Below are 20,624 nucleotides of genomic sequence, written 5' to 3'. Positions count from 1 at the left end.
CCTCCCAACCCGGCAGCGGGCGAGGAAGGAGCCGGAGCGGGGCCATGTCCCGCGCGGAGCCGGCTGGGGCTGGGGCTGGGGCTGGGGCTGGGGCTGGGGCGGACGGGGAGGGGGAGGTGGTGCGGATCCGGCTGGGGGACAGGTGCTACCCGGTCTGCAAGAGGAAGCTGATCGAGCAGAGCGACTATTTCCGCGCCCTGTTCCGCTCGGGCATGCGGGAGGCAGGGCAGGGGCAGGAGGAGCAGCAGCTGCGCGGGGGGCTCAGCGCCCTGGGGCTGGAGCTGGTGCTGGACTTCATCAACACCTCGTGCCTGGCCCGGCTGGAGCAGGACGAGGGCGGCGAGCAGGAGCCCCCTCTGCTGGAGGAGCTGATCGAGGCCGCCTCCTACCTGCAGGTCACCCCGCTGCTGCGCCTGCTCCTCTCCCAGGTGAGGCTGGGCAACTGCCTGGAGCTGCACCGCCTGGCCCAGGTCTATGGCCTCCAGGACCTGCAGGATGCCTGCCTGGACTTCATGGCTGCCCATTACCATCAGGTGCTGCGGAGACCTGAGGCCCGCCCCCACCTGCTCCTGCCCAGCGCCCTCCGGCAGCAGCTGATGGAGAGGCGGATGAAGGGCACCGCCGCCCTCCTGGCTATCGGAGACTTCGTGGGTGCCTCCTCTCTGGGCCTGGCCCCACGCCGCCACCTGCAAGAGCAAGCCCCTTGGTCCATGCTGAGGTACGATGAGGTGGCCCAGAGGTGGCTGCCCTTGGCCAACAACCTGCCCCTGGATCTCGTGAACGTCCGAGGCTACGGGTCGGCGATGCTGGACAACTACCTGTTTGTCATCGGGGGCTATAGGATCACCAGTCAAGAGATATCGGCTGCCCACTGTTATAACCCCTGCATAAATGAATGGAGTCAGATGGCTTCAATGAACCAAAAGAGGTAAACCCCCACATGGTGCATTACCAAGATATATCCTATTGAGTGTGGGTCTCATCAACACCTACACAAGGTGCAGGGCCTGATTCACCACTGCCCTGCTCCTTGTGGAGTCAACTCCATCAGTGTTAAGCAGTGCTTGACTCTTCCCTTCTCTTCCTTTTTACTGGTGTTAATGACGGTATCCAAGGAGCAGAGGGGTGATGAATCAGGCCTCCAGGGTCCAGTAGGCGTTGGAGTCTCCAAATATCTGTCTTTGTTTAAAACAGAAATTCTTGGTAAAATAATGAAGGTAAAGTCTTCTCCCAGTCTCTGCATGGCGCCTTTTGGCTCAGTAATCTGGACTTCTTACACGCATAGAAATCCCATTGGCATCAATGGCATGCATGTATGGAGTTCAGAACGTCAGAGTCCAGATCCACCAAACAGAGTATTATTTGTATCGCGGCCGTTAGACGTTGTGCTAGGCACTGTATACGCATGCTGTAAAACCAGTCCCTGCCCCAGAGAGCTTATCATTTAGTATACCTGAGGAAAATTTGTTTTCCCTGAAATTGATTCCTTCCATCATCAACCCCCTCTTCCTGCTTCTTATATTGTTTTTAAAAGCTGATAAAGTAGCTTTTGTAGTATAATTGTATTATAATTGTCAGTGGAAGTGGCCCATGTAACTCAAAAAGAACAGGAGTACTTGTGGCACCTTAGAGACTAACAAAATTATTTATTTGAGCATAAGCTTTCGTGGGCTACAGCCCACTTCATTGGATGCACAGAATGGAACATTTAGCAAGAAGATACAGATATAGATACATATGCATACAGAGAACATGAAAAGGTGGAGTAAGCGGCTAATTAATTAAGATGAGCTATTATCAGCAGGAGAAAAAAACTTCTGTAGTGATGATCAAGGTGGCCCATTTAGACAGTTGACAAGAAGGTGTGAGGATACTTAACTTTAGGGAAATAGATTCAATATGTGTAATGACCCAGCCACTCCCAGTCTCTGTTCAAACCCAAGTTAATGGTATCTAGTTTGCATATTAATTCAAGCTCAGCAGTTTCTCATTGGAGTCCGTTTTTGAAGCTTTTCTATTGCAAAATTGCCGCCTTTAAATCTGTTACTAAGTGGCCAGAGAGGTTGAAGAGTTCTCCTACCTGTTTTTTAAATGTTATGATTCCTGATGTCAGATTTGTGTCCATTTATTCTTTTGCATAGAGACTGTCCGGTTTGGCCAATGTACATGGCAGAGGGGCATTGCTGGCACATGATGGCATATATCACATTGGTAGATGTGCAGGTGAACGAGCCCCTGATGGCGTGGCTAATGTGATTAGGTCCTATGATGGTGTCACTTGAATAAATATGTGGACAGAGTTGGCATCTGGCTTTGTTGCAAGGATAGGTTCCTGGGTTAGAGTTTTTGGTGTGTGGTTGCTGGAGAGTATTTGCTTCAGGTTGGGGGGCTGTCGGTAAGTGAGGACTGGTCTGTCTCCCAAGATTTGAGAGAGTGAGGGATCATTTTTCAGTATAGGTTGTAGATCTCTGATGATGCGCTGGAGAGGTTTTAGTTGGGGGCTGAAGGTGACAGCTAGTGGCGTTCTGTTATTTTCTTTGTTGGGCCTGTCCTGTAGTAGGTGACTTCAGGGTACTCTTCTAGCTCTGTCAATCTGTTTTTTCACTTCAGCAGGTGGGTATTGTAGTTTTAAGAATTTAGCCTCTTACTCCACCTTTTCATATTCTCTGTATGTATATATATGTGTGTGTGCATATATACGCACACACATACATACAATCTTACTATATGTTCCATTCTATGCATCTGATGAAGTGGGCTGTAGCCCACGAAAGCTTATGCTCAAATAAATTTGTTAGTCTCTAAGGTGCCACAAGTATTCCTGTTCTTTTTGCAGATATAGACTAACACGCTTCTACTCTGAAACCACGTAACTCAATACTTTTTGGTATTAGTTTTTTATTGATTTTTTTCATAAAGTAATTGATAATGACAATTAGAAAAAAGGTAAACGTTTTACAGCTTGTATATGTTTCCAGCTGGTGCATGCTTCAAAGCATTATCAATAGAATTATGCAATTACACTATTTTACAAGTTGTTAAAGCTGCAAGACTAGACAAAACTAAGGGAAAGTTTGGATTTTCTTTCTTAAATTCTTATTATAAAACTGAATATATTTATTGAATACATACATTCTCAACATTCGTCTTTTTAAAAAACAAAACAGTTACAGCAAAAACAGCTGAACTCTTAAAATTTGGCATGTAAATAGTCCTCATTGAGTTTTTGAAAACTAGAAGATTTTAATAGGCCCTGATTCTGCATTCTCATCTTTGCAGGTAGACTTCTGTGAATGTGCAGAACACTTGACTTCAGTGGAATTCTGCATAGGCATAAGGGTCAACCCATGCAGTGTCTCATTGAAGTCAATACCTGAGCATGGATCCTACATTGATCAAATTGCAGGACTGGAGCCTTTAGTTGTAAGATGAGCGTGACAGGAGTGATTTACTACATCCTATGCTTCTGCTGCACAACAAGTGTGTGCTTTTCAAAACAAGATCTTTTAGTGTTTTTTCACCTGCACCTTTCCACTCCTGACCAGCTCTCCTCCCCTGCCACCCTTTTTTAATTCATTGTATCTGAAATGATTTAATGTATTTATTATCCTTAAATTGCTATATACATCTACGGTGCTGTAGAAATAATGCATGGTAACTTGAACACAGATTTTTTTGAGCTATGTGCCCCTGACTGAAAAGGGTCATCTTAGAAGTTTGAAATCATCCACAAGTGCTGATACCTCTCCCCTGACTAGAGAGAGTCTGTGGGAGTTGAAGGCATTTAGTATCTTGCTGGATATAACATTCATGCTTATGTGGATCCAGGGGTGCGGGGACAATTTTTATAGTGGGGGTGCTGATCATGGAAACCATGTATATGTTTGTTATTACTACATCAGGCCATGGGGGGCGGTAGCACCCCTAATTCCAGCATCACTGCATGGATCAGGCCCTGCAGGCATCCCTTTTTCTCTTTCCTCTGCCTCTTTGAGTGGGGAACTAATCCCAAGACTAACCCCTTATCCTCGTGACCTAGAGAGAAGTTGATCCCTAGTCTTCTAAGTATTTACAAGAAGGAAATTTGCTTCTGAGAAACATGCATTGGTGCTGTATGTTCTTTCTTTTTTCTTTTTCTTTTCTTTTTCGTCTTTAAAATGTCTAAGTGCAGAAATATTAAGCCTGTGCAAATTAAAATGTTTAAAAAGTCAGGAAATGCAAAACTAAAGGTTCGTGCAGCAGCAGCAAGTTGGACATGTTGCATATATGTAGTGTATTTTTCTCTTCCCATTTTCCTTGTTTGTTGTATAAGATAATCAGATTGTCAGGTTTACCTGTATTATCTAAATTTTGGGTTATCCCAAATTAGTTTGTGAAATTGATATTATGATAAAGTTTCAGATGTCCCTGAGTCATGTGCATAGTCAGAGTTTACTTGTAATTTACTCTTGTTTAATGTATATCACAAACTATAAAGGGTGTGCAACATGCCTAAGTCAATATTGCTATAGGGACTCTAAAGCATGCATTTCTTGAGACTTTAAAAGAAATGGTGATATCTTAATATTGTGTTAACATCATTTTTCTTTTTTTCACTCCGTGAGAGAAATGACACTGGATAAAAATGTAGATTTTTTTTTTTTAAAAAGGGTGCTTAAAGTTAGGGTCCTAAACCCATCTTTAGGCTCCTAAATAAGTGGCCTTGCTTTCAAAAGTGCCCAGCACTCTGTGCCCTGATTTACACGGAGGGGGGATCGATCTAAGTTATGCAACTTCTTCAGCTACGTGAATAACGTAGCTGAAGTCGACATACTTAGACCTACTCACTGCAGTGTCTTCACTACGGTAAGTCAACTGCTGCCGCTCCCCCATCGACTCTGCCTGCGCCTCTCGTGGCAGTGGAGTACAGGAGTCGACGGGAGAGTGCTCGGGGGGCGCTTTATCGTGTCTAGACTAGACGCAATAAATCAACCCCCACTGGATTGATTGCCGCCTGCCGATCCGGCGGGTAGTGTAGACATGCCCTGTGACTTCAGGCCACTTATTTAGGTGCCTAAGAATGGATTTAGGCACCTAACTTTAGGCACATTTAAAAACAAAAGAAAATCTTAGCTCTATTCTCTTATCAGATTCTGCAGAAGCAATCCTACTCTAATCTGAATGCATTGATTGATTGGCCTTTGGCACCATAAAATATAAGCAAACACATGGACATCTTATGTCAATGAAACAAACAGGAAAGTACAAGTATTACAACATAAAAGGACCAACAATGAATCCACTCTCCCGCCTCAAAAACTCCCATCCTAGTTATGAATCAAGCAGGCAAGCTTTTGAAAGCCTGACTCTTCTCTCTTTGTAGCTTGCTTGCTTGACTTTTTTATGGGATTTATTGCCAGAGAATTTTAGCATTTTATAAGCATTAATGAATGAAGCATCAGAGACATTATCCTTACAATAACCCTGTGAGGAGTAATGGGGAGTATTATTATCCTTATTTTACAAATGTGGAACTGGAGTACGTAGATTTAAGTGACTTGATCAAAATCACAAAAGAAATCTGTGGCAGAAGCAGGAATAAATCCCAGCTCTCCAAGGTCTCATCAAGTTCTTAAACAAAAGACCATTCTTCCTATTCCAGAGGGCCCTGTCTCATTCGCTATGCATCATCCAACTTCTGCATTGAAATCTGGCAGGGGCACTGCTGAAAATAGTGTGTTTGCCATGCAAACTAAGACCACATCATAGGACTCTCAACATGTGGGCCCTTCCCTGACGATGTCTTGCTGCTAGCTGTGGAGGGTTTCACCCCAGGAACTGACGACAACAGTAATCCTGCAGATCATAATCCCTGCAGTCGTCTCTATTCTCTTGATATCCTGGAGTCTCATCAACCTGAGACAATTCTACAGAAGTGCTTCTGCCTCTTGGGTATATAGTGGCAGCCAGTGAACATGCAACATTCTGACCAAACAGTCATGGAGAGCGGGGAATTGTTGCCAAAGGGACTCTTTCAAACGTCTGTTTTTACAAAACATGCCCTGTGGTCTTTAGTGCCTGCATAGAGTAGAGCGGGCTTGTGGTATTAAAGTCTCATGTACTTTACAACATCCCCTATACACTTGTCTTTTTAATCACGTCTGAAGATGTGTGCCATGCGTCAGAATGGAATAGCAGTTGAACGGTCCCACCTCTAAATGGAGGACTGTATAACAAAGGTGCAGACACTGCCTCAGCCAAATCAGTCCTAGAACTTCATGACATTTATGCTACACAGAGAGATGCTGCAATAAGAGTGTGGTTCATTTGTACATTATATTTTAGTGTGTTACTCCTGGGGGAATTCTGTGCAAAAAAATTAAATTGAGCACCAAAAAGTTAAATTCTGTGCACAATATTTTAAAATTCTGCATATTTTATTTGTCACAATATAATCACTCTGGTTTCAGTTTTTTCAGTAATTTATTTAAACTACACTACAATAGGTGGAGAATGGGAGTGGGGAGCATTGGAGGAAATCCCCAAACCCCCTTGCTTAATAGTAATGTAGGTAGGGATGACCCTTTATTTCTAGTTATTAGTCAACAAATATATGCAGCCATATGCTCAGTGTTACATCATAGGCAAGAGAAAGTGAGGGCTGGGGAATCAAACTCACAATTTATAATGGCTGCTGACCATCTCCAGAAATGTCAGTAGCAAACAGTTCATGGATATATTTTGATACGAAATTTTTTCAGTCCAAAAATTTAGACCAGTTCTAATCACAAAAGCACCATAAACATTTATAAGGCCAAACTGTCCCTTATACCCCTCTGGCAATGTGAAGGAGCCTTAAAACTTTTACACCTGTTTTATACTCCTGAGGAATTCACAAAGACAATGGGAAAAATTCACTAAGCAGGCAGGCTGCTACATTCTGCTGTGCCTGAGGGGACAGAGCCTGCTCCACGCCTATCTCCTCAGAAACACCCTGAAGCCCTGCCCCATCACGCCAAGCGTGCTGCAGTAGCGAGCAAAAGGGATAGAATGTCTCTCTTTCTCTTTCTTTCGCATGACTGCCCAGCCCGCCCTCCCGGTGGTGATTTATGTCTCTACGGGCTGCTCCGAGCCAACCTGCCTGTGCTGCTGGGGAGGGGCTCATGACCACTCTTACAGCTTCCCTGAGCTTTCCTGTCAGAAGTCATTTTTCTGCAGGGAAGCAAAGAAATCTGCAGGGGACATGAATTCTGTATATGTGCAGTGATGCAGAATCCCCCCAGGGGTAGTGTGTGGAGTCTTAGTCAAATAAACAGGCCATTTGCTCAGCATGCTTCCAAGGAAGGGCAGTCACATGTTCCTCTGTTGACGGGAGCTTGGATCAATTGGTACTATAATACTTCATGGATCAATGTTGCATACGCTGAGGCAGGGTTCCTGAACCCATTGAAGTTGGTGGTTTGACTCTGATTGACTTTTTGATGTGCCCTGCATTTGGTCCCAAGTGAACTGAAATACTTCATGGCCAAAAGAAGTGAGTTGAGGAGTAAGTTAATTCATTGTGCTGAGTGGCTACTAATAAAAGGATTGCCCTGCCCTTAAAAATGTCCTGGATTTTATAATGAGGTCCTAAAGATTATTGTAATTCCAGTCCAGTTTATAGCTGCGATCTAGCCAGCTACTTAAGTGTCTCATCACCATAGTATCAAAGTGCCTCACAATCAGTAATAGATGTTGAGAAGATAAAAATCCGTGTGTGGTAGAGCAGTGTTATCCCCATTTTACAGATGAGAACTGATGCACAGGGCAGAATAAGTGGCTTGCTAAGTGTCATGCAGGAAGTTTGTGGCTGAGTTTAACCCAGTCTCTTGAATGCCAGTCTAGTGCGGGGCCCTGTCCACTGGATCATACTTACTACCTCTGTAGTTACATTGTTCAACAAGCACTGTTGTACTGAAACATCATCTCTATAGAACTGGCTTGAGTGTTATGAGCGAGGATCCTAGAAATCCATTTGCCACAGAAAAACACGGAATTTGCATTTTTTCAGACAATTTTTAGTTTTTACATTTTGTGAAACAATAAAAACATACATGAATTAAATTTTACTGAAAGTATCAGTGTCACTTATTCAGTGTGAACAACCTCCTCCTCTTGTGGTTGGTTTTTGAATGTGTTTTAAATTTCCAGTGGAACCCCGTTTATCCAATCTAATTGGTACCGGGGCCGGATTGGATAATCAAAAGATCAGATTATCAGGAGAACTGGCAAAGAGCTTTCTATCCCTTATTTTAAGATGGGGGAGGAGCTGACTGCCCAAGCTCTGTTCCTGTCAGCCCCAGGCAGCTAGTGGCTTGGTTAATACTGAGAGCCAGACACCGGAGGCTCGGATAACTGAGGTTCTACTGTGTATCAATAAAACATTGTGTTCAACTGATAACTATATATATGGTGGCTAGGGAAACTAAAATTCATTGTTTCTTTCTAATCACATAAAAAAGTGGATGGGGGGGGGTATCGGAGAATTTTGGCTTTTTTATGACAGAAAACTAGGATCCCTGGTTCTGAGGAAGTAACTTCTCACAGTAAGTCATGCTCTTGGGGCCCAGTGGATTTAGAGAGAAAAAGCACTACCTCTGAGAGAGAGAGGGAGATAACAAGAAACTTTAGGCATTATGTAGTGATAAACAGAGTCCTTGTCCCTTTTGTTTTACTTAGTGACACTGCCAAATGAAATTTACTAAATATTATGCCCTTAGAATCCCTGCCTTCTGAGCCATCCTGAACTGTATTTGTAATTGTTATTTTGCTCCAAAATGAGTGATGTGTTCTGTTTTTTTCCTGGTAGATAATATCCCAGGGTTGGAAGGCCCTTGTAAACAACAGCCTGGGAGCATGCAGATGCTGTACCTGAGCTGCTGCCACCTGCAGGGCTTCCACAGGGAGACAAGAGCTGCTCCTGGTGAAATCATAGAGGATTAGGAGATGTTCAGGCTGCCTCCTGAAGAGATCTCCTCTTCCCCTCTTCCATCCCCTCACTCCCAGTTCCTGTGTGTCGGGAATTACTGCAAACACTTCCACTTTAAAAGCCTTTAGGCCAGATTCATCCCAGGCATATCTCTTGCTGTGCCAAGGCTCCAATGGAGGATGCAATACATGAGAGAGATCCAAAATGAAAGGTAGAAACAAACTACAGTGTACTTTCAGTCATCCGAATGTCATGGGGGACGTGGATTTTGTTTGGATAATCAAGAGGGTAGGAGCTATTCAGTAACAGGGTTGCCTCCCCTTCAGCTGCGTGCTTGTCCTACTCTTCCTCACAGTCCTGGCTGGGGGTTTCCTGTGCTGCGGGAGGGCTGGTGACACCTGATTCCTGCAGGCGCAAGGTGCAGGGTAGAGCAGAGACCTTCACCAGGATTCTGCTCTGTCCCACTTGGACCACAACCTTTCTTGTTCCTGCAGAGATTGGGTGTCACTGGCAGGGCAGGAAGCCCTCTGCAGCTCCACTATCATGGACCTGCTCAATCGCTCCCATCACAGCAGACCACAGAGGGCCATTCAGCATCAGGGTGGCCTTCCACACAGCTGAGGGCTCGTCCTCCTCACAGTCCTGTCTGGGGGGGGTCTCTGCTCTATTACCCAAACCTCTGTATTAGCCAGATCCTTTCCTTGTCCCCCAGCATGAGAGACATGGGGGGGCAAGGAAGGGATTGGACAAGAGGATTTGGGGCATAAATGGAGATATACTGTACTCATGCAGGAAACCTAAAATGCGGTGGGATTTATTCCTGTAGCGTAAATGCCTCTTCCTGTAATCACACTTTCATGAGTCTCTATTGCTGATGTAAATAGTTTTCAGCTATAAAAATAAGGAGGCAACAAATTTGTGTGGAACCTTGGGATTAAAATGAGTGACATCCAAATGAGGGGCATTTGAAAGGTATGATTCCTGGTGTAACTCCTTTGAAGTCAGTGGAGTTACATCAGGAATGGATTTGACCCAATAGTGAACTCAGTGGTTCCCAAACTGTGGTCCATGGAACACTGGCTAGTGGTTATGGGAAGGTGGTTTGTTGTATGGTGCTTGCTTTCCTTGTTTCTAGCTGCTGAAGCACATTAAAAAAAGATTTAAAAGGCATTAAATACTTTCCTAACGTTAGTTTTCCATAAAAGCAATTGCTGTAATTGGCGCACAAAGGCAAGTGGTTGTTCAAGGCAATCTCTCTATTAAGTTAGGGTCCAAGCGTTGACAAAGTATGGTCAGTGCCTGTGAGTAAAATAAATATTTTAGTTAGTGCTGTAGGTAGATTTCCCGTATTTGAGGGATATGCTCTGAACACCATGTTAACCAATGCTGAAATCAGATATGTAATCTGAACACTTTAACATGAATATATGACGGGAACCCCTTCTAGGCTAATAGGAGTTGAAGGTTGTGCCATATGTCATTCACAAAGTAACCTTCCCTAGATTTGCAACAAGGCCTCCAGTTATACAGATGCCATCAGACAAATGTGATATTAATGATCTCCCTACAACTAAAGCAGCAAGGGGCCACATTTTCTTGTGATTAGGGCAGCTAAGTCTGACTAAGAAGACATGAGTTCTATTCCATTATGACCCCGTGACCTTGGATTATTCATTTGTCTTCTCTATATCTTAGCTTTCTTCATCTGAAAAATGGTGTTAATGCCCAACTTTGCAAAGTGCCTTGTGGCCGTCAGGTGAAAGACATTGTATATGCCTAAGTTAATTAATTTTATAAGACCAGAGCTCTGCTCCTGCCCCTCTATAACACACAGACAAACACACTGTAGACTTGCTAACATTTTAGTAATTTTAAAGGATATGCTTAATTTCTAAAATGTACTTATAGTCAACCTACAGTTCCTCAGATATGGAACTCCAGTAGTGCATATGTGTGTCTATTCCTTTTGTTCCTACTATAGCTTTTAAAATAGGTACTCCTCTTTGAAACTCAAATGTTTTTGCAAGTAATTGCTCTCATTTCATACCCATTATTGCCACTTAAGTCCAGATTCTTTAAGCTGGAAAACATAATGACTGTAGACTCGAGACGTGCAGAGTGACTTAATAGTAAACGACAGCACAAACAGAATCAAAAGCAAATAATTCTTTCAGAGAAGCATTTTAGTTTCCAGAGTCGTCTCAGGATTACAAGAACAAAATGATCCTACCTAGAAGGAGACTTCCCTCCTCCCCCCTTTCACTTCCCCAAATATATTTAATACAAAAAATTGCAGGGCAGTCTGCTGCCAGACAGCATTCATTTTGTTCAGACAAAACCATGCATATCTACTTAGGCAATATTCTTACAGACTTGTATTAACCTCATGCTCGCACTGAGTGGAACTCGCCTTTTGGTGTACAGGACAGCACATAGCTAATGCACCACTAAAGCCTTTACGGGCTTGAATGGGATTTTGCATTGGCCTTATGCTGGTCCAGTGCACAGAGATAAATTTCACCCATTGAATTTATTAGGAGAATTGCCTGAGTAAAATTTGCTGGATCTGGCTCAGAACAAGTTGTGCTGAAGGAGCAATTTTATTATCCATTGATCCCATTCTGGATCTCTTTCCCATCTTGCTCCTTTGCTTCAGTTTTTATGTGTCTTCCTATCTCCCCTTTTTTCCGGTCTTTGGAATGTTTCTCCATGCTTTTTTTTTAGAGGCACAAGTTGCAAAGTGATACCGCAATCACTGGAAAGTTTCCCTTTGCAGCCTGTGAAATATACAGGACACAGTGGATTAAATTGGGAGGGGAAAACATAGAACTTTGAAACTGTTACCCCAAAAACAGATTATTGGTATATTGAGCTCAGCATCCTGTGTTAATGTGTGGTTTCAGAAGAAGGTGTGAAAATATCTAGCCCTTGACTGATGGGAAGAATACCAAAATGTGTTACTTTCAGGGTGATTGTGGTGGTGAAAGTAAAGAGAGAAATATAGAGAGGAGATATTCATCTTCGTCTTCTGCAGGGTGTCATTCACCCTGTAGTAAAATAAATACCTATTGAGACACTATCACAGACCAGGGACGGTGCTCAATTTCAGGTATTAATCTGCTTTTGCATGAAACTCCAGGAACTCTGACTGGAATAAGGGGTGTGTGTGTGTGCTTCATAACAGACTACGCACACATAAAACACAACACAGCTAGAACAGATTACTCTGCTGAATAGCTACATTTAAACTGTATTGATTTGAAATCTAAGTATAAAATGTTAAAAAAGCTCATCATTATTTTTTCTTATGTGTCCTCAGTGTGCTCAACCGTCTACAAACATAAAGGACACAGTTCCTCTCCCAATGAGCTTACAATCTATTTTGGACGCAGACAAAACAGTTTACACTATAATATACTGGCTAATGGTATAAGTGATGATGATATCTTGGAACCTTCATAAAAATAATGTCCTTTCCTTTCTTTGTTTTTTCTTTCTCATGCTAGCTATTTCATTACTCCAATCTGTGTCTTCTAGGTCCAATTTTAAGCTTTTGGCTGTAAATGGGAAGCTCTATGCCATTGGTGGTCAGTCCCTTTCCAATGTGGAGTGTTACAGCCCAGAGCACGACTGGTGGAATTTTGTGGCATCTATGCCAAACCCTCTTGCAGAATTCTCAGCTTGTGAATGCAAGGGCAAAATTTATGTTGTTGGGGGATATACTACAAGAGGTAAGACACATTTCTTTTAAACCCTATTGTTTTTAAAGACCACAACCAATTTGTTCAAGACCAAAATTTAATCTGCCTTTAAAGATGAAGTGGAAAGCTCTAAAAATAAATACTGAAAATAACCTAAGAGTAAACACTTGGATAGAAAATAATTGACAGCCAAAAATTACAAACCAGGGTGCCTGTAGTTAAAGTGGCCTGACTTCTAAAGGAATTACATATGCTCGGCACCTCTGCAAATCCTAAAACACTTCGAGACATGCAAATCAGTCTTCTCCTTTTTAGGGGTTTAGTGGTTGCAGATGAAACAAAGGTCTCAGCAGCTAAAACCTTTTGTTTTCTTTTAAAATGGCTTCCTTATTGTAATGTATTCTCTTAGCGATCTAAGATCGCAAACAAGCTTTTTCATTTAAAAAATAAAATAAAAGCACTTCAGTTCGCCTTTTAACTGTTACAAGCTGGTGTTTCTATTGCTCTGACAAGAAAATAAACAGAAATAGCCATCATTTTTATGTGATACAGTTAAATAGAAACCTGCTTTCTTCCATCACTGCTCTAGCCTCCCACTGCGGTGCAGTGTTCCTGTACCTTGTAATGACAAAAGCAGAGCTGTGTGCATTCCTGCTGACGTGATCAGTGACTGTGGTGCATGGATGGGGAAGAAATAAAAAGGAAACACTGGTTGCATCTACTCTATTAGAACTGTTAGTCTGTATCAGGAAAAACAGAGAGTCAAGTCAACAGTTGACAAGAAGGGAGGAAAAATCACTTTTGTAGTGCTAATGAGTTCAGTGTAATCAAGGTGGCCCATTTCAAACGGTTGACAAGAAGGTGTGAGTATCAGCAGGGGGAAAGTTATTTTTTGTAGTGACCCATCCACTCCCGATCTTTATGCAGGCCTAATTAGACGGTGTCCAGTTTGCAAATTAATTCCAGTTCTGCAGTTTCTCGTTGGAGTCTGGTTTTGATAGCCGCTTCCACCTTAATTCAATTGGCTCATTAGCACTGACCCCCCACTTGGTAAGGCAACTCCCATCTTTTCATATGCTGTGTATTTATACCTCTCTACTGTATTTTCCACTCCATGCATCTGATGAAGTGGGTTTTAGCCCACAAAAGCTTATGCCCAAATAAATTTGTTAGTCTCTAAGGTGCCACAAGGACTCCCTTGTTGTCGTTTCTATTAGAACTGTGGAGGAAAACAAATATACTTAGCTCTTCTCTATTTGTCCACATTATAGTTTTCCACAGCACCATTCACTGTAATGTCTCGGTGCTTTACAAGTAAATTAAACTGCATGGTAAGGTCTAGGGGACTTCATGGAGTTTTCTGCTTTCCCTCCCTTCCCCCCAGTTACAGGCTGCATTGGCTGAGATCTGAGAATATCTTCTGCAGGGGGAAGTGGAGCAATTTTCAAGTATCAGTCAGTGATCAAAGATTAAAAAGAAACACACAAGCTAACACGTAGGAATTATTCAACTAAGCCCCCAGCTCCCTTCATACCACTTGGATCATGTAATCAGTGTGCCAAAGTGTTTTAAATCTTACCCTCTGCAAAAGAAAAAAGTGATCAGAGACTCCAGTCTGAAAAAGGAAAAGATTGTCAATCTAACACTTCCTTGTAAATAAGAGAACACATGACAAGCAGGGTTGGAAGACACATTGATTATTTAGAACCAGTGTGAACAACAGATAATATTACAGATTGTCTGATTGACATATGATAGTCCTCTACTGATGTGTTTGGGTTTTTGCATAAACATCTCTCCTTTTTTTCAGACAGGAATATGAACATTTTGCAGTACTGTCCCATCTCTGACTGCTGGACCAACTTTGAGCTGTGTGATGTCCACATTCGCAAACAGCAGATGCTCTCTGTCGAGGAAACCATCTACCTGGTAGGGGGTTGTATTCATGAACTGGGACCTAACCAAAAATCCAGCCAAAGTGAGGACATGTTAACAGTGCAGTCTTACAACACTGCTACCAGAGAATGGCTCTACCTCAAGGAGAACACATCCAAATCAGGTCTCAACTTGACTTGTACTCTCCATAATGATGGGATCTATATAATGAGCAGAGATATTACGCCATCTACAAGCTTGGAACACCGAATTTTTCTTAAGTATAATATTTTTTCAGACAGTTGGGAGTCACTTAGACGCTTTCCGGCCTTTGGACAAAACATGTTGGTCTGCTCTGTATATTTGCCCAATATGATAGAAGTGTAATTGCACCATTTTCCCCCCTTTCACTTCATGAGTCCTTTTTGGAAGAAATAAATTATTTTCATTTCTGAATGGGACATGGTCACATAGCCGATGCATAAAATATTGGTTCTGTTTTAAAAAAAAGAAAAAAGGTTACAAAACTCAATATTAATAGAGAGATTTTCAGGATTTTTGAAAATTTCAACTACTTTTTGTTGTTGTCTTCAGTTTAAATGATGCCAAGCAGTGTGTGCAATCCAGATACAACAGCACTGTGTTGGTACCTGCTATAGGTATCATAAAGTGAAACTGATCAGTCTGGTTTTACAGCTCCATTTTAATGAAATTCAAAAGATAAAAAAAGCAGGATACATGGTAAAAAGGAAAATAGCCTTTCAAAATTATTTCTGTTTTAATAAACTAAGAGAAGTATCAAAGATAAGGAATTATTTTTAAATATGGGTTTTGGTCTGGCAATATCCTGCTAGATACACAAAGTATGAGATGATTTGTACCTTAATATTTTTATCTTTTCTGCAGTATTGGTGTGTGGGAGATTTTCAAAAGGCATAAATGGCCTTTGGGGATTTGAAATCTCCCTATGGTTTCTTATGAAACACCCACGTAGTCACTGGGCACATTTGCACAAAGATTTAAAAGAGCTCTTCTGGGTATTGGATGTTCTTTTAATGTAAGTTGGTGACAGGCATTGAACTACTCCCTACATTTAAAAAAAAAAAACACAGATCAGGGGGCACTAAATTCAAAATGGGGAACATCTGCTTAGCTGGAGAAGTGATTTTGAAATTTATTTTTGATTTGTTCAGTTAGCTTCTCCAAATACTCAGCCATTAAGATTAAATTGTAGAAACAAGGGAACGAACTGGGGGTCAGGTTACGTGGCAGTAGAATGCAAATGAGCCCCAGAAGGCTAAGCAGGTTGGCTCCATCCTGGGGTTTGTCAGCCCCATGTACAAAAGGAGTGCAGGGCAGCTCAGAGGTGTGGTGAGGAGAGGTGAACTCATGTAAATGAACTGTCACCTGAGCAGCTCTGTGTGAATCCTGGTCCTTTACCTTCCCACCAGATGGTGTTATATGGGTTACTCTAGCCTGTGGTCTGTGGTAATCCCTTTTCTGCCCCATAAAGAAGGGGCAAGCAGACATGAGACCTGGACCTCTGACTTTTCATAGGTGTTAATTTGGGGGATTTGGGAAGAGTCACTTTTGGGGAAGAGGGTTCCCTTTCTCTCCTCACAGCCCCTCTCAAATTGCGTGGGAGGATTTTTAGTCCAATTGGATCCTCTTCTCTCACTAGTTGACAAGTTCTGAGGGCCTGTTCAGTCTGTCTGCTTGGGTGGTGTTCACAACTCCTCCCCAGGCAAAGGGGAGAGATTGGACAATCATGAATGTCTTACACATGACAGGCTCTTGCCTTAGGGGAGACCTAGCTTCCATTAGGGATCCTACTAGGCATATGCAGAGCCCAGGCCAGAGCTTTCTCACACACCACAGATGCTGCTAGTTCCAGAACTGGGCCACTTATCCTTGTGTGTTCAATGACAGGGGAAGATGGAGCATTCAAGCTTATCCCTTGCAGTGGTTCAGTCAACAGAGAAGCCTCTTTTTTGGGTGGAGAGAATATGTGCCTGCAGGTTTTATGCCCACAAAAGATGAACTGCCGGCACAAGTTTGACTACAGCAATCGGGAGGTGTACGCAATCAGGGTAGTGCCCGCACTCCAACTGGATGCACAAACACATGAGTGGCCATGGTTTTGAAAATGTGACACACAAAGAGCAGCTGCCTCTGTTATACCAGCACAAGCAGGCTAAGCAATCCCATCTACTCCAGGGTAGAAATAAGGTGACTGGAATGGAATCGTTGAATAAAATCCCGGTTTTATATTTTCAAACCACGTAGTTTGTGTCTGAGGGTAGACATGAGCAGGAGGCCGTTACTCCACAACAGCTTGCCTTTACACACATTATTTGATGATTTGTTTGCCTTCAGTTCTCTGCAGTACTAGATTTTTTCCCCCCCTAGCATCTCCCAAAGGCACCCCGATCACCATCAGAACAATACGTTGGAGATCTCTTCACAGCGGAGTCAGTCAGTCTGCATTCTGTGGCTCAGTGACTTATGTGCTAAATTGTTTGTGAAGAGCTATCGCTTCCAGATTCACCCCCTGCCCAGAGTAATATCTCTGAATGACAACTTTCAAATCTGGTGTCCATTAATCCAATGATTTCCAACCCAAGCTAGGGTTTTAAGAGCTTTGTTTTGTTTCTTGGGAGTGACTGTTCCTTTCACGGTGGCCTCCTACTATATTGGGTTAATATACAGTCAACTTTATTATTCTTTTATACCAAATGAAGAAAATCTCTCTCTGCGGGGCCTACTTTCAGTGCTCTGTGATCAGATGACTATTTTCAAGGTCTGGTGAGCCAACAGCGGTGAGTTAGATGGGAATGGTAGCTGAGACAGCAGATGACTGATGGATTTTGGGGAGTATTCGGACATTGGCATCTCTATTACAAATACATCTGAATTGGCACAGGCTTTAACGCAGTGGTGGGCAACCTGGGATCCGCGGACCGCATGCGGTAATCTGATTGCGGGCCGCGAGGCATTTTGCTGACGTTGACCGTCCGCAGGCACCGCCCCCGCAACTCCCAGTTCTCGTCAGATCAAATGGCTGGGCAGTGCTGTGATAATGCCATGTGGGACCATATTGAATGGGGCTGAAATAACCATTGCACAAACCATTTTTTCTTTCAGGGAGGAACTCGTGGTGTGTGGCCCTCCACACCTCAGAGAAGAAATCCTAATGACTGTCCCATTCCAGTCTCCTTTTCTTTCCATTGCTTTAATTTTCCACATACGGTATCATTTAGCAGCTACTGCCCTTCTAGGCAAGGCACACTGGCAGAGGGGCTCTTTTCATAGCTCATCAACAAACTGCTTCTTAGTCAGTCAATGGAAATGTTGTTGAGGGATGCAAGACGTTCTGTTACCTCCCTTGGTGGGTAAAACAGTCTTAAATTAAGGGACAATTAAACTTCCATTGAATGGCAGCTATATAAATATACTAAAATGAGAGGCCGTGTGGTCTACTTAATTGAGCACAGGACTGGGAATTCATGAGTCTTAATCCCAGCTCTGCCCCTCACTTACTGTGTGGCCTTGGACAGGTTACTTAGCTCCTTTGTGTCTGTTTTCCCCAATTGCAGACTATGGATAGTAATATCTAACCCACCGGGGTGTTGAAGTTTAATTGATTAAACACTTTGAACATATAAAGAACTACATACGTGCTTTTATTATTTATTTCATTATTGAAACTGTCTTGTGGGAGGTGTTAGGACAGAAGGCAGCTAGGAATCCCACCTTGCTCTAGATTAGTTATCTTCAGAAGTGTTTACAGTCTCTGTATCTCTTAACAGAATTGTCTTTCCATTTGTCAACTTTTCTTTTATTTACAGAGTGGTTCTTTTTCTTTTCTTCACATAATCAGCTCTAGCTTATCTCAGTTCCCCTGCCCCACCTGCCTTTCATGCTTTAGCCATCTATCCTCAGTATCTCTTCTTGCCCTTCATGTCTAGGTTATTCAGGGTTGTGTACCCAGGCATCAAGCTTTCCTATTCCCTCATGGGCACTGTCCTTGCTTCGTGGGCCAGTTCTACTAGATAGTAAAAACTGGAAAGAGTAAAAACTGATGATACAACAGAAGACAGTGTAAAGATCACTGAGACGAAGGCGAAGAAAGATAATTACACCTATAGTTTCTGCCTTTCAAGGTATGGTCTGTGGTTTCAATGTGAAATAAGATTTGGATGATATTTAAGCTTGTGTTCCACATAATCTCCCTGGCCAATTTCCATAGCTTTCCCTCCCTGCCTTGCCAGTTGACCTTCCATGTCTGTATTTTCCCTTCTTTGAAGTTTTTGCCTTGCTACATCCATTGTCCCACCTGTTTTGCTAAAATTACATTATACCAATTTATCAGCCTTTACAACTTGACCATCTGCCGTTCACACTGTGCTGTTCTTACCAATAACCAGGATGAAACAGTGGAGCAATATGTAGCCCCGGTAGAGCATTTTTATTTCTCTAACTTTGGACTCTTAGCAGAGGAGAGGGCTGCATAGCAGCAAATGTTGCTTTTATCAAATCCTCATTTTAGTGAGAAATGACACAACAGTTATTCAGATGCTGTGAGAAAATTGGTCCTTGTCAGGGGCACAAAAGAGAACGGAAGACATAGCATGTAATAACACTCAGCACTCTACATGTTCAGATGCTTCACAAACAGAGATGAATCCTCCCTACCTTCCCTGGTAGGCAGATACATGAAGTAGGTGGTGGTATGATCTGGGGCAGCTCTTTAAGGGTAAAGATTGGTGTGGTGAATTCATAAGGTTACTGCCTTCAGAAAGGAATTCTTGATAGCTGCTTGAGTGTCTGTCCTAGATTTTATTGATTTTGCACTTACAAGGATGACCAAAGGGTGGCTCCCAACACCCACAGTAAGTTTTAGAAACAAAACACAAACCTTAAGGTAGGGAGAGTTTAAACATTTCCCCCTGATATTCTAATTAATGTTGACATTCTGTACATATTGTATGTTTTCTCTCTGATACGCTCGGTGCCTGTTTCAGTGCAAATTATGTCTCTTATCCAAAAGGGGGAGAAGATATTGGAAAAGGAGTCTGGCCTTTGTGAGACTGTTCTTTCACCACCTTTAAAATTGGTACCTTAATGCATCATGGTGCGTGTGTTTTGTTTTTTTCCTGATGGTGTTGACATTACCAATAAACAAGTACTGTATTAAGGATGCCATAAGAATTTCAGCATTTTTTAATATGCTTTGTTTTTTTACTGTAGCTAGAACTGTTACACACACACAGAATTTCTTAAATGTGAACTCTGCCTATCAAAAAAGCTCAACTCAACTGAAACTATTCCGTTGTTTGCAGAATAGGCCCTGTGGCCTTTTGGAAGGTCCAGTTCTGCAGGATGCTGAGTGCCCTCAAGTCCCATGCTCTCCAGTGGCAGATGAAGGCACTCAGCTCCTTGTAGTTTGTCAGAGCTCACAGACTTCGCCAAGGTTCACTAGTGTAAAGACATGTGAGCTCTTCTAACGCTGCACTCCCTTTTTTTAGTTGCAACTTGTGACTGTTTCAATGTGTGTGAAAAATTTGTCACTGTGCCTAGAGATGACAGATGCACTGTAATAAAGTAATATTTTTCAATTAATAAAATGGACCCTTCACTTCCAACTGTGCTAGAATGTGAATAGAGCCTAACCAGTCATTCTGGGTCCAGTGATCCTATATTGTTCATACACACACACAAACCCATCTCTCTCTTTCTCCTCTGGATCTCCCACCCTCCTCAGTTACGCTTACTATTCTGGTGTTCTCATTTAGAACAACAGACCATGTACCATCTTAACTGACACAAAACTGGAGGGGAAGGTGTTTCTATTGTAGTGCAGTTGCTCCCTTCCTTCCCCCCTCTGAGGCCCAAATGCCTCACTTCCACTGCATGCCCGTGCTCAGAGCTGAGCTCTTTCCTGTCCTCAGCCTCCAAATCATTGCCAAGGTCCGATTTCTGATGCAGGACTCATCCTTCTGTGGACTCAGAACTGCCTGCCCCCTTCTGTGCAGTATGTATTTGATGCTTATCAACTCTTCCTGCCGAAGCTGATCTGTGCACTCTCTCTCTCTTGTTCA

General features: G+C 42.7%; 1 protein-coding gene across 1 annotated transcript; it reads left to right on the top strand.

Annotated features, from left to right (window-relative positions):
- Positions 1 to 173: 173 nt before the first annotated feature.
- KLHL42 (kelch like family member 42) lies at positions 174 to 20,097 on the top strand. Its single transcript, XM_074936148.1, has 4 exons — positions 174 to 928; positions 12,485 to 12,678; positions 14,459 to 14,577; positions 18,492 to 20,097. Exons 1-4 carry the CDS (start codon positions 213 to 215, stop codon positions 18,573 to 18,575), a joined length of 1,113 nt encoding a protein of 370 aa, XP_074792249.1. The 5' UTR covers positions 174 to 212; the 3' UTR covers positions 18,576 to 20,097.
- Positions 20,098 to 20,624: the final 527 nt, after the last annotated feature.

This window comes from Natator depressus, chromosome 1 (assembly GCF_965152275.1).
Source record: "Natator depressus isolate rNatDep1 chromosome 1, rNatDep2.hap1, whole genome shotgun sequence".
In the NCBI taxonomy this organism is placed as follows: domain Eukaryota; kingdom Metazoa; phylum Chordata; order Testudines; family Cheloniidae; genus Natator; species Natator depressus.
The sequence above is the reverse complement of the archived record's forward strand: the minus strand, read 5'-3'. Positions and strand labels throughout refer to the sequence as shown.